Source organism: Haliotis asinina, chromosome 14 (genome assembly GCF_037392515.1).
Source record: "Haliotis asinina isolate JCU_RB_2024 chromosome 14, JCU_Hal_asi_v2, whole genome shotgun sequence".
NCBI lineage: Eukaryota > Metazoa > Mollusca > Gastropoda > Lepetellida > Haliotidae > Haliotis > Haliotis asinina.
In genome coordinates, this window is record NC_090293.1 from 25,397,721 (window position 1) to 25,411,171 (window position 13,451).

The 13,451-nt window shown below is 38.2% G+C and overlaps 1 protein-coding gene across 1 annotated transcript; it reads right to left on the reverse strand.

The window, feature by feature from the left end:
* Positions 1 to 1,459: 1,459 nt before the first annotated feature.
* Positions 1,460 to 11,051, reverse strand: LOC137261531 (protein ILRUN-like). Its single transcript, XM_067799289.1, has 5 exons — positions 10,781 to 11,051; positions 8,448 to 8,602; positions 5,760 to 5,957; positions 5,065 to 5,327; positions 1,460 to 3,885 (listed from the first exon to the last, which is right to left on the reverse strand). The coding sequence occupies exons 1-5, from the start codon at positions 10,933 to 10,935 to the stop codon at positions 3,817 to 3,819; spliced, it is 840 nt and encodes a 279-aa protein (XP_067655390.1). The 5' UTR covers positions 10,936 to 11,051; the 3' UTR covers positions 1,460 to 3,816.
* Positions 11,052 to 13,451: the final 2,400 nt, after the last annotated feature.

Consider the following 13,451-nt stretch of genomic DNA (forward strand, 5'->3'; position numbering starts at 1 on the left):
GGTGAAACCTGTTTTTGTCTGGTACAACAAAATTAATACCTTAGGTTGCATAGAGTGCAAGTAGGTTTCATTTCTTAAATTGAGCACTTATTTAAACAAGCATGTTCAAGGCAATACATTGCTACTAGGAACCAAAGCAAAAGAAGCTTGCAGAAACCTCCTTGTACATCATCCCACTGAACAGAAATAACTGTGGATCATGAGTTTAGTTTTACACTGCTTCTAGCAATATTCCAGCAATATCACAGCAGGGGACACCAGAATTGGGTTTCACACATTGTACATATCTGGGTCATTGAACCCAGGTCTTCAGTGTGACAGGGAAATGCTTCAAGCTTTCTATGCTACCCCACTGACCCCGAAATGGTCAATGAGGAATATTGGTTTGAAGTTGTGTGTTTTGTCCTCACTACTCATGATCTGTAACTTTTTCTGTTCAGTATATGGATGAAGTATTTTGACATTTGAGGGAATTATTTTCATTTTTCATAAAATTGAAAACTCACGATCTAGGCATATAAACTCTGTTCTGACACTGCTAGTTTTTAATGAATATCTATCATTAAAACTACCAATACCATAGAGCTAAGTGGGTTCTCCTAAAAATGAATGTTCTTAAAAAAATAAATATGTACTTTGATTGCTCAAGATCATACTCAAAGATTACATTACTAATTACACCATATTTAATCACTGGACAAAGAAACTGTCAATCATGTCGACAACTTCTGAACACTCTGTAACCATGGTAACAGTAATTCAGCAGTATGCTTGAGGTCTGATATTGGTACCACAGAAACAACATCTGCTATACAGGACTAACAAAACCTGTCTGAAATCATGGTAACAATCGGTGGCAACTGATCACCATCGTGGCAGATACACATAATACACTACACACAACAGATCAATCAATAAATCAGGAGGTCAATAAATCAATCAATCGTCATTATCATCACTACTTCACAGGTATGTGTGCAGCACATTCGTCCATCATCTGTGAACTCATGAATGCCTTGTGATGGAGCGGCTTTGTGTGTTTACTCCGTGTCTGTGAAGGCATTTCATATTTTATCAGTCTGTTTGAAAAAGGTTTGGCCAAAAATTCAAAGTAGCAAACGTTTTGTGTATCTCTTTTGTGTCTGCATAGAAATTTCATATTTTATTTGTCTGTTTGTAAAAGGTTTGACTAAACTGCAAAGGAGGTGAAATTAAAAAAAAACAAATGGAAATAAGTTTCAGTTTCCAGGCAAGCACTGTTTAATGAACATGTTGAAAGAAATATAAATAACTCTTGATGTGGGCCATTACTGAAAGACAATTGCTTTTGCCGGAAAGTATATTTTGACACATATTGCAGACAGATTCTTGTGTACAGTGTTCATACAATTTGTTGTTTTCATACATACTAATTAGAAAACAGTTTCAGTGGAAAAGTGTTCTCTTTTTGTAATTTCTGTTTTTATGTTGCTCATTCTTTCAAACAAACTAAAAATGTTTATGATGCCCGATGAAATGAGAGTAATTTGAACTGTATGTATGTTTATTGAGTAAGTGCTACTCGTGTAAGTGCCAAATGGTTAGATCAATATGTGGTATCCTTGTTGCAACAAGGAACGGCTTGATTAACTGTTTAAAATGGTAGAGGCTAGTCTGTAAAACAGCTCTATGTATTCACAGGCACTGGACAAACATTCTTATACAAAATTAGAAGTACTGACAATGTCTCAACAACATGATACAGTTTTCTCTCTGACACGATACAGTTTTCTCTCATACCCCCGAGCAGGTCATATCAGGTGAATGACTGGATTTAGCCTAGTTGCAGAAAGTTACTGAATGACTGGAAAACAATATGTCTAGGAAACAAAAAGACTTAATGTAGAAGTTATTTATATTGCCCTATTTAGTGAGACTGGGTAAACTGATGAACAGTTGTCAGGTCAATATTATCCATTCTAAATCATGTGCATTTGAAGACGTTTGTCCTTTACATAAGTTCTGTGATGTCTGTTTCAGGTCAAGTATTTGAATCATGGAAGGGCATAATTCCTGTAGCACCTGTCCCTCTGATGTTACAAGCCACTAATTAGTACATCTAGCCCCTCACCTGGCTGTTCTGGGGGATGGGGGCTAGAGTGGTGGAGTATATGGAGAAGGGCGTCATTCCTCTAGCCCCTGTCCCTCTGATGTTACAAGCAACTAATTAGTACCTCTAGCCCCTCGTCTGGCTAGTCTGGTGGATGGGGGCTAGAGTGGTGGAGTATATGGAGAAGGGCGTCATTCCTCTAGCCCCTGTCCCTCTGTTGTTACAAGCCACTAATTAGTACCTCTTGCCCCTCACCTGGCTTTTATGGGGACAGGGGCTAGAGAGGTGGAGTCCACAGAAGAATGGGGTTGAGTTTGAGGTTGACAGTCATACTTTTACCTAGTTTTGAATAAAATTATGGATTTTCTACACCATGACAATATGTTGTAACTTGAATTAAAACTAGCAAATCAACCAGGCCATAAGTTTAAATGAGAAAAAAAACAGCACCGGGAAGAAATAATTGGCTGAGTTCAGTGAATCAGAGGTTGTTGGTCCTGATCCTCAAAATGTTTATAGAACTATGACATTTGTAAGCCTATGGTCAACTATATTGTCACAACAGGTTGTAACATTATGAATTATTTGTGGTCTGGGACCCTGAGCGGTATACTGTTTAGCATGAAACAAAAAAATGAACATAAGACAAATAAAATTTTCATAGTAAAAGGTCAACATAACGTCCTTACATAACAGTTACTGCTGTGCGTATATCAAGCTTTACTGTTTATCGTAAGTGTGATAACACAGAATAACCACCCCCTGCATACAGCTCATGATAATAGTTAGGATAACATACTGTAATACACTGATACAACTAAACTGGGATGGTCACCATACAACTTGTTGACAATTACAGTTTGTTTGGATACAAATGAGAACGATGAATGTTAAAGGGGTGACAAACGGCTGGTGGATCAGCTGAGAATCGCATGTTGGCAGTAACTCATGGTTGTTTGTGAGTTTGTGCCGGCAGTGTCACACCAGCCGCTTGTCACCCCTAAGTGTGAAGCAAGAAAATAGCACAATATTACATGAGGGTTTCTTTAACAACTTTTTCCATGATTGATCCTAAAACATCAAATTTCAGCTCCTGTTGTGTACAGGTTTCTGGACCATGTGTCTTATTTATTTTTTAAGCACTTATACCTGTTTTGAGCTGTTATATCATTCATCGTTTTCACTTGACCTCAAACAGACTGTATAAAGATACAAATACAAGCTACAAATCTGGTGTATCTTCACGGTTGTACCATGTAATGCTGCTGTACTGCCACAGCCCGAGAATCATCTTGTCATGCTAGATCCTCCTATGATGCTACATCTAACAATGAACTGGAACAATCTCAATGCATCTTCACCTACAGTCTGTCACAGAAAAATGACAATCCTAAGATCAGGTGATCCATAAAACATTCTAATACTATTCCATAATTTATACCAACACTTGATCAAGTCCATAAATTAACCTCCAACAAAATTTTACAGAATTTGTAATTTTCTACAAAACTATACATGGCTTTTCATCATCTGTCTCTAGAGTACTAGATTTCCACCTGTAGTCTGTGAGCAATGAGTTCCTCTTTAGAAAGCATATGCATCATACACAGGTTAGTCTGTCCTTGGCAGGTTATATGTATCTGTCATCACTTGAGCTTTGCTCACCTCCACTCAGTCACGCTCCATTCAAAAACACTCGTACGTATGATGCTGGTCTTAGCGTTTTGCTATGACATTTCTTCGTCCTGGGAATGGTCTGTAAGCTGCTGCATTGCGCTGGGCGCATCCTGGGCGGGCTGCAGCAGAAGAAACAGCAGTTTGCGATGGCAGTAATGATTCAATGATGCATAAATGTATCAAGATACTGGTCGTCCATCATTTCTTAAAATGCAGATTTTAATGAAGAAAATGCCTTTCCTGAAAGGTTGCTGCAAGTGTGGTTTGTTGGGTTGTTGTTTTAACACAGCAATATTGCAGCTATATTGTGGCAGTCTGTAAAAAGCAGTGTCTGGACCAGACAATCCAGTGACCAACAGCATGAACATTAATCTACATAACTGGGATACTATAAACAAATCACTTGATTGTATTCGTTGCCTCTTATGACAAGCATGGGTTAATGAAGACCAATTTTAACCTGAATCTTCACAGGTTCTTGCTCTAAGTAGATACAGATAGCTCTGAAATATATTATACAAATTATTTGTGGTAATGTTCCAAACCTAGTCTTCAATATCCAAATCTGGGTTCTGCATGCATATTGCAAGTTGGCATGCACAAAGGGCCCTGGAACACTGCTTAGTGCTGGAAGCAGCACCTCACAAGACTTACAAGTCCTAAAGTAGTGGTGTTCTGATTAATCCATTTCATTGATGATTGACTGGTAGTAAATAATAATCAAGGAATCGATCATAATATCTGTGATTGACCATGATTGGCCAGTAATGTATCTACATATCTGTATAACGTAAGCCAGTAAGCATATACACTGTTTCCACTGCCATATGAGCATGTTTTCAGTTTCTATAGTTATCCAGTTAAAAAAGTTGAAAACAATAATTGCCTTTAATTGGCTGTTATGACGGTTTCATGAAAAATGCTGCTGGCTGACTGTGGTTGTGTTGAACAAGGTTAACTGAAAACAGTCACAGTTCTTGCTTGTTATGTTAAAAGATTCAGTGAAAACAGACATTTCATGCTGTATCTGTGGCTGTTTGCTAACCACTGCATAACAAGACAAGTGCTGTCATAATGAGTACTTATATACCTCTTTTACATACATTTATGACTGGAATTAAAACACCAACTTTAAACACTAATGCGCAAAGAGTCCTTTTGGAGACTAGTGCTATGTAAATGCTGTCCATTATTAACACTATTGTTAACTTTATGATCAATCATTTTGATAATCCAATGACTAATTATGAAGATTCAACCATTCTGAACACTACCTATTGGATGACGAATAAACATACCTGTGACAGTCCAACAGGAAAGCCTGGCCAAGGCATGGGTAAAGGTGCACTTGAGAGCCCTTCACAGTGTGGCTTGTGTTGTGAGGTGTTCATCTCGGGGAAGCCAACACCATCCGGATGGCCCATCTTCTCTGGGGACCCAAAGGGATTGGCTGCCACTACGTTGGTAGGACTCTTATGGAACTCCTCTCCAAAGCGTGAAAGTTGCTGAGTAACACCCAGTAAGCCTCCTTCGTCCACGTTGATTATCACCCATATCACTTCTAACAAAGAAAAACAATCACGTGTTGTATCTTTGACTTAAGACTGATTGATTGGTTGATTCTCTGGAAACGATGGATACAAGATCTCAGTTCCATATTGCCTGACAAGATTTGTTTCAGTAAGGGAATAATTATGGAAGTTTTGGTTGACCTCAAACCAAGGCTGGGCCTTGGACAGGATTTAGTTTGCTTTGTTGTTTTGTGCAGCTCTCAGCAATGCTACAACAATATGTCTGTAAATAATCATGTGTGGACCAGACAATCCAATGATCAACAGCATAAGCCTCAATCTACGTGACTGGGATACGATAACAAGTGTCAACAAACTCACTGAGTCTGACCAATTGATCCCATGCATCACCTCTTAGCATGGATTAATGAAGATCAATTCTAACTCGGATCTTCATGGGTACCTTGGTGTAACATACTCACCTCCAAACCCAACCCCGGTCGGTGTGTGCATCCTCCACTGCCCATGGTATGTCCCTTTCTGAGCTGGACTGGTCATCTCAATACTGATGTCGGTCATCTGACCAGGCTGTAATGTCTCTACCATTGCACGATCTGTGGTACTGAGGTTCTCCCCACTACAAAACTTCAGACTGCAGCCAGGGGGCCATGCTTCTGTACCTGAGAAAAGTCAAGCATGTGTGTGTGTGGGCGGGCTTAATGTTGTTTATTATGCCTGTTATATCAAGGCATCCCACTTTAACGCTATAGGAAGGCTGCACTCAGCAATATTACAGCTATTTGGCAGCGGTCTGTAAATAATTGAGTCTGGACCAGACATTCAAATTACAAACAGCATGAGAATCGATCTACACAACTGGCATACAATACGTGTACCATGTCAACAAGCCTGACGACTTGATCCTGCAAGTCGCCTCATATAACAAGCATGAACTACTGAAGACAAACTCTAAACGGATCTTCATGTGTACACCTCTCTTTTGAGAGTGAGTGAGTGAGTGAGTGAGTGAGTTTCAATACCTGGTTGGGTTTTACCCCACTTTTAGCAATATTCAAGGAATATCTCAGCATGGGCACCAGAAATGGGCTTCACGCATTGTACCCATGTGGGGAATCGAACCCATTCTTCGGCATGATAAGCGAAAGGTGTAACCACTGAGCTACCTCATGGTCGCAGACACCTCTCTAAAGAAACACCATGAGCACAGGGAGGTTGCTGTAGAAACGATCAGGATGCACAACGTGCTGTATCAGTTTTTGGTGTGCCTGCTGAAAGCACTTCAGCACAACTAATTCTGGATGACTGCCTCAGATATCCACTTGTGGATATTAGGTCTCAAACATTACACTGATGTAAGTTGTAACAAATTTAGTGATTCTTTCTTATGTGCAAAATATGCAAAGATTTCCATGCTAAAGATTTACAAACCAAAATTTGCATAAATGTATTTCACTGAATCTGGCAGCTGGTTAGATGGAATGATATGATGCTGGATAAAATACAAAAATTAACAGGGACAAACCTGGCTCAAAAAAAGATGTGAGATAAAATCTCACATGGGATCAAAAACATGACATCTTTTCAAATCTTATGAGATTTAACTGTTCAAATAGGACATTGGCATAATCAACTTCATGTCACCTAATCCTGAATTGCAATGAATTAAAACTCTGTAGATCTACTAGCATCACCATTGGTGTCTGTTTTCTCGTTGTCATCAAGGTCAACGACTTAAGTCTTTCAAAACCAGTCAACCAGTTGCATCTACTGCCATGATACCGAGTTCCCAGGGACTCTGAGGTCACAGAAATGAAGCCTTGTGTTTATCAAGGAAAATATCAGGACATAGATGAAGCCTTTGTTTCTCAAGGAAAATATCAGGTCAAAGACAAAGCTTTTGTTTATCAAGGAAGCCTTTGTTTATCAAGGAAAATATCAGGACATAGATGAAGCCTTTGTTTATCAAGGAAAATATCAGGACATAGATGAAGCCTTTGTTTATCAAGGAAAATATCAGCTCATAAATCATTACTACTACTACATACTCCATTTGAATAGGTCTAATCCTACTGTTTACAAATATGAAAGTTATTTCATATATTATCCCTGAAAATACACTACAACCTAAATAAGTTACTTTTTAATGAAAATGGAGGATTACACATTTTTATGTCCAGATGAATCATGGAAGAAGACGGGGGCAATTTTTTTCCAGTTGTAACATGATACTGCCTTCCCTTTTTCTTTCATATTTTCATTTTCCGTAAAATTTCACTAAATGAGAAAATTATGATAGAAAGACTTCTGAAATAATCTGTGTATGGAAGAGTTCCTTCCATTCTGCCATCCCAAATACTATTAATATACGTACATATACCAGAATTATAAACAAAACTTAACACAACAACTACTAGTAGACTCACAAAATAACTAAAAGCCCAAAAATGAAGTACAACAAATAGGACTGAACCACTTGCGTTGCCTCAGTTAATCTGTGGAAGAAAGAATATGGGGGAACGGAAGGAACTCTTTCCCTTCAGATGAATAACATGTGAGGCTATTTGTTTCATGGCAGGTATCCCTTGAATGCTCTGAACATCAACAATATCACTGTATCCTTGCCAAAAGTATTTTCATAGTAGTAGGAAACTGGATAAAGATTGGTTTCTAATGACGCTTTTTTGCTTCAGTCTGCAATAAGGATTGTGACTGGTGATAAATGAATCATATGTTAGTTAGGTTCCTAAAATTATATGTCATTTGGATGTGAGTACTCCCAGGCCGATTTTTCAGCCTACAGTGTCTGGGGACTAGTGATGTCTTGGCCAACTTCTGAATGTGAACTCTGTACAGCGTCGCACAACACAGTACTGCAAAGTTTAGGTGCCATACTCCTTGCAGATTGTTTTGTACAGCACTGCTTAATTGTAAGTTTCACATCGGAAGTTATATTTCAAAGACTAAAAATAGGTATAAAGCAATGGGAATACCTTTGACATAACAAAATAATGACAAAATCTTTCTCAGTAAAATAGATTTAAACGACAAAATCTTTCTCAGTAAAATAGATTTAAACACTTTATTATTTCGTATCATACAGGTGATCAGGATGTGATTTTAAATCTGTTTGCAGTATAGTGTATACTCACCTCCATTTTGTACCCTCCATGTTTTTATGAACTTGTTGTTTGGGGGTATGGATTCCCCTTCTCCTATTGTGACATCTTTTATGAAGCTCATGGATGGCAAGTTGATAGGGGGCTGTTCAAAGTCATAATATGAACCAATGGCTTCCTGTAGGTTCCTGCATGAAAAGGAGAATGATAACAAATTGATGCAGTCCTCCTTTAACGCACACATAAGTAAATACGAGCAAAATTTAAAGGGAATAGTGATACTTTAAAAAATTATCCTCTCAACAAGTGGTAGCATAGTCGTAACAGGATCCCAGAAATGGTATATTTTACTTTGTTGAGAAAAACGCATCATTACCAGTGAGTGAGAGAGTGAGTGGGTGGGTGAGTTTAGTTTTACGCCGCACTCAGCAATAATCCAGCTACATGGCAGCGAGCTGTAAATAATGGAACCTGGACCAGACAATCCAGAGATCAACAGCATGAGCATCGATCTGCACAATTGGAAACCAAAGACATGTGTCAACCAAGTCAGCGAGTCTGACCACCTGATCCCCTTAGCTGTCTCTTGTGGCAAGCATTGGTTGCTAAAGACCTATTCTACCCGGGATCTTCACGGGACTATTACCACTTAGATAAGCAAGCAAAACCTAATCTGCTATGTACTGTCAAGGAATGTACTCTTAGATTAATTTTATTTTATGTGTCATATCAAAGAATAGCATACACTGAATGTCTCTGTATAAAAGTTGTTACAATGACATTAACACATATTTTGTATATAATACGTCACTTGATAGTATACTGGTTGGAAGCAATTATGAACAGATTGACAAGACGAATGTGTTTGTCTCTCTGTTCTGTCAATGCTGAAGATGCTGGAAAATATCTGTCAATGTAGCAACAGCACCACTTTGAAACATTTTGTCTTGGTCCAAAATGTATGTAACATTTGTTTCTAAAAGCATTTTCTTCTAGCACCAGAAATAATTCATGTACATTAATTCATCAAGTGAGATTGGCAGTCACTTCAAACACTCAGATTGAAATCTAGTCAGCTAATACTACTATTAGTCCAGATATGAACATAGTAATCAATTGACAATTATGACTCAGCACTTTTTGATCAGAGGAAGATCTCAGGTGACTGACTTTTATTGTTTGCTAACTGTTGTAGTTGTATCTACAAACATTTTGTCATCATGATGACAACTATGCTGAGACAATAGTCTTGTACATCAGGGATCAAAATATGTGCTTGACACAACACAGCAAATATTGAAAAGGCCTGAATGAATTAGTTTCAATGTGAACAGCACATTAAAAAATATGAACATAACACATATCAAGATGTTTTTAATGGAAAATGCAAAAACAAAATGCACCCCATCAAACTGTTTATCATTACTACTCTTAATCTCACAGTTTAATATGGGTGTAGCAATACTGATTGCCAGTATGTGCTACAGGAAATCCTGTTTGAGATGATAACATAGTTTTGGGTCAGTTTATGGGTCCAGATGAATGCTGTTGAACTATACTTGCAGTCATGAATCCTGTTCAGGTTTACAGGTTTACATGGTATCCATTGTTTTACTAAACAATCAATTGAAATGATATGATTATTGTGACATTTTAAATATACAGACACTAAGATACTAAAATTATCTGATTGGTACCCTATGGCACTTTTTGAAAAAACTGCCAGACTATCCGAGAATATTTAGGCTGCACAAAAACATAAATGTTTTTCAAAAATGAAAAGAGTTGTAGAACTTTTAAAACAAACTTTTTGATAGAAAAAGGTGACGTGAGAGGAACACGTTTTTATTTTTTTTTCTGTGAGAAATACAGCTGCGGCCAAGTCACAGTTACTTTTTTAAAACAGCAATAAAAAATGTTACGCGCACAAATAAAAGTGATGTGTCCATGCCTGAGAAACATTTTATTTTTTTATACAGCCTTAGTGTTTATGAGATCCAAAACATACCTCTGAAAGTAAACTTAGTGGTTGACATAGACATCACATATGGGTGAAGGAATATTTATGTCAAAATATGGCTGATGGTATACAAGAAAAAATGTCTGGAACATATTTAGCGACGAGCACATTGCAACTACCAAACAGCAAACAAACCAGGGCAAGTTGACTCACAACTCAATATCTAATAATTCGGCAAAATTCAAAATAAAAACATGTGATCTCTGAAATGACTCCCCCTACTCTCTTACAAAATTGTCAGTGTATCTTCGAGGTGTATTTAAATCGTTGAATAAAAAATAGACAAAAGGAATAAAAATGTCAAGCTGTAACTTGTGTGACACGTTCCTGTAGTGTGTAAACATACCAGTTATTCATATCAAGAAAAAAAGCACAAGATGACGGGTTGAGTTTGTTTCCCAAGAGTTTTTGAAACTCCGCAATGAGCACATCTCGGTCCGTGGTGCCCATAGAACTAAACTGCTGAAGCAGCTGTCCGTCCAGATCGTTGTCCACATCCATAGCTATATTTCAGACTGTATTCCACCAAATATTTATTTGTTTACTACCATTTGCTGTCTTAGAAAGCGAACGAAATTTATCTCCGACATTCTCCAAACGTGTTTCCGTCTCGGAATATTGACGTCCGGATATGATCTTTGCGCATGCGTTCTTCGCACGGCAATCTGGGAGATTTTATGTTGATTAGCCACGTGCAATGGATTGTAAATATAAATAGTACCCTTTTCTTGTATCTGCCAAGTAACATGCTTAAAATAACATAGATTTGATCTATTGGTCTGCAGTAATACTGGATAGTTAACCTTGAGTGTAGATGCTTATTGACAGCGACATACTCTTGCTAATAGAAGATATATGCTTTTGTCATGTTTCACGAAGCTTCTCGCACTGACACATTTTGAATTACTTTCGTGTTGCAACAGAATACATCATGCATCTTCATGCATTCCGAGTATGTAATCTGTTTGTTAAAGGCAGCTAAAAGAGAGATACATGTATTCTGAAATATCCAGGCGTGATACTAAAAGCGGACGTAAAATATTATAACCCAGTCGCGTTTTAGTCTCCCGACTCGCCTTTGTGCGAATTCATGATCAGAATTTATGATCATTTCAATTTGTCGTATACAGTTCTAGGAGTCATGGTATTTAAGCCTTGGGCTTAATTTCGGAAGGTGGTAAAATATGAAAAAAACCTTTTAACTAAACATTTAACGAATCTTATTCCATGAAAACATCCTTCTCGGTTTTGGTAGACAATGTAAAACCTGAGGGGAGGGGTTTCCCGACCCCGATGGTTTTACATTGTCTACCAAAACCGACGAGAAGTGTTTTCTTTAACACGTGTACCGTCAATGATGGGTAATAACAATGTAGATGATCATTTAATGAAGCTACATAACAATAACTGAAGCGCGCATAAAATCAATTTAAAGGACAGTAACTATAGGTTAATGATTTAACCTCATGCCTACGGATGTGCGATTTGTAGTTCCAATCCCGCTTTGGAGAAGATTTGTATTGTGATGGATATTTTGAAGGATATTTTTCAATTGATTTCAACTACTCATGTATGATTTGAATGTTGATGTTTATATAAAGGTAGGAAAAGTACAACCTGGGAGGAGGTCTTTCTAGCAAAAAGTAAAACCTGTCCCACCAAAGCAAAAGCCTCAAATGCCTTTATTCTGGGAAAACAACAGATGACCTAATATGTGGTAGGAAGCACACGTTAGGTTTATATAACAGGTTAGCAACAGGACTTCGGTCATTTATCCGCCTGGTAACAAAGAGTTCAATATTTTGGGGAACTTTGCATATTGGAACATTCACAAGATATTGTAACAAAGAGTTCCATATTTGGGGGGACTTTTGCAGATTGGAACATTCACAAAATATTGTAAGATCGCCATACCTTTGATCATGTGACCATCCAAGTAGATTCCGAAGACTTCTGCAAATCTGTTCTTATCTGTCTAGTAGTGAGCCCATCAACGTTCTTCGATCCCCGAAGTCAAGAGCTGTTTCTTCCATATCTAATAATTCTACACTTACCTAGCAGTTCAGTTAATTGCTCAACGCCACGAAGATGGCCATAGTCAATCAATCTACTTGTTTAATGGACATTCTAGAAGTTGGTGAATCAAAAATGGATTACAACTTCTTGTTTATTTCGTTGAGCGACTTTTCGATGTAGATTCTTACATCGTTTTCCAGCTAAATGTGAATACAACCAAAAGGTGAGAAGCTTATATACATGGTATGTTGTGAAAACAACGGATTAACATTAACAACAGCATGTGAGTACAGAACAGCATGTGAGTACACAACAACATGTGAGTACACAACAGCATGTGAGTACACAACAGCATGTGAGTAAACAAGCGGTACATATTTGGAGAAGGTCAGTAGGGAACTAAAACAACAAAGAGCACTAGTGATGAAGCCAGTGAGTGGGATGAGTAGTAACAACAAATAGACACAATGCATAGATAGTCCATGGTTAGTCCATGATTAGTTCTTCATAGGCCGATGGTATGTAGTATCCTTGGTGTCCATTGATCAGATGTTTGTGGCGCCGAATTTCGATTGCTTCCAACAGTTTCGTTTTTGTGTGTAGTCCTGGTTTTTGGTTGACATGACCTTGAATTCGTCGAACTTGATTCGATGAGTGGGGAATTTTTGTTGATGGTCTGCGAGGGCTGATTTGCTGTCTGCCTTGGCTGTGGAGGATTTGTGTTCTTTTATGCGGGTGTCAACGGGGCGTGAGGTTTTACTTGTACATGTATATGAATCGCTACATTCACAGCTGATCTTGTAAATCACTCCTTTTTGGGGGGCTGCATGCTGGAGGGTTACAGCCATTGGCTTGGAGGGTGGTCCTGAGGGTTGGGGAGCCAACGAAGATGGCGTCGATGCTTTTTTGATGCTTAAGGAGTCTGCTGATTTGATGGGAGGTCTTGCCAATGGTGGGAGGGTAATGCTCGTCACGTCGAAAACACGGGTTTTAGAACAATG

Excerpts from the sequence above, each read along its gene's own strand:
- LOC137261531 (XM_067799289.1), bottom strand. The coding sequence starts at position 10,935 with ATGGATGTGGACAACGATCTGGACGGACAGCTGCTTCAGCAGTTTAGT. Across the intron at positions 5,958-8,447 it reads ATGGAGGGTACAAAATGGAG|GTACAGAAGCATGGCCCCCT; the intron begins GTGAGTATACAC and ends GACTTTTCTCAG. Across the intron at positions 5,328-5,759 it reads GACCGGGGTTGGGTTTGGAG|AAGTGATATGGGTGATAATC; the intron begins GTGAGTATGTTA and ends TTTCTTTGTTAG.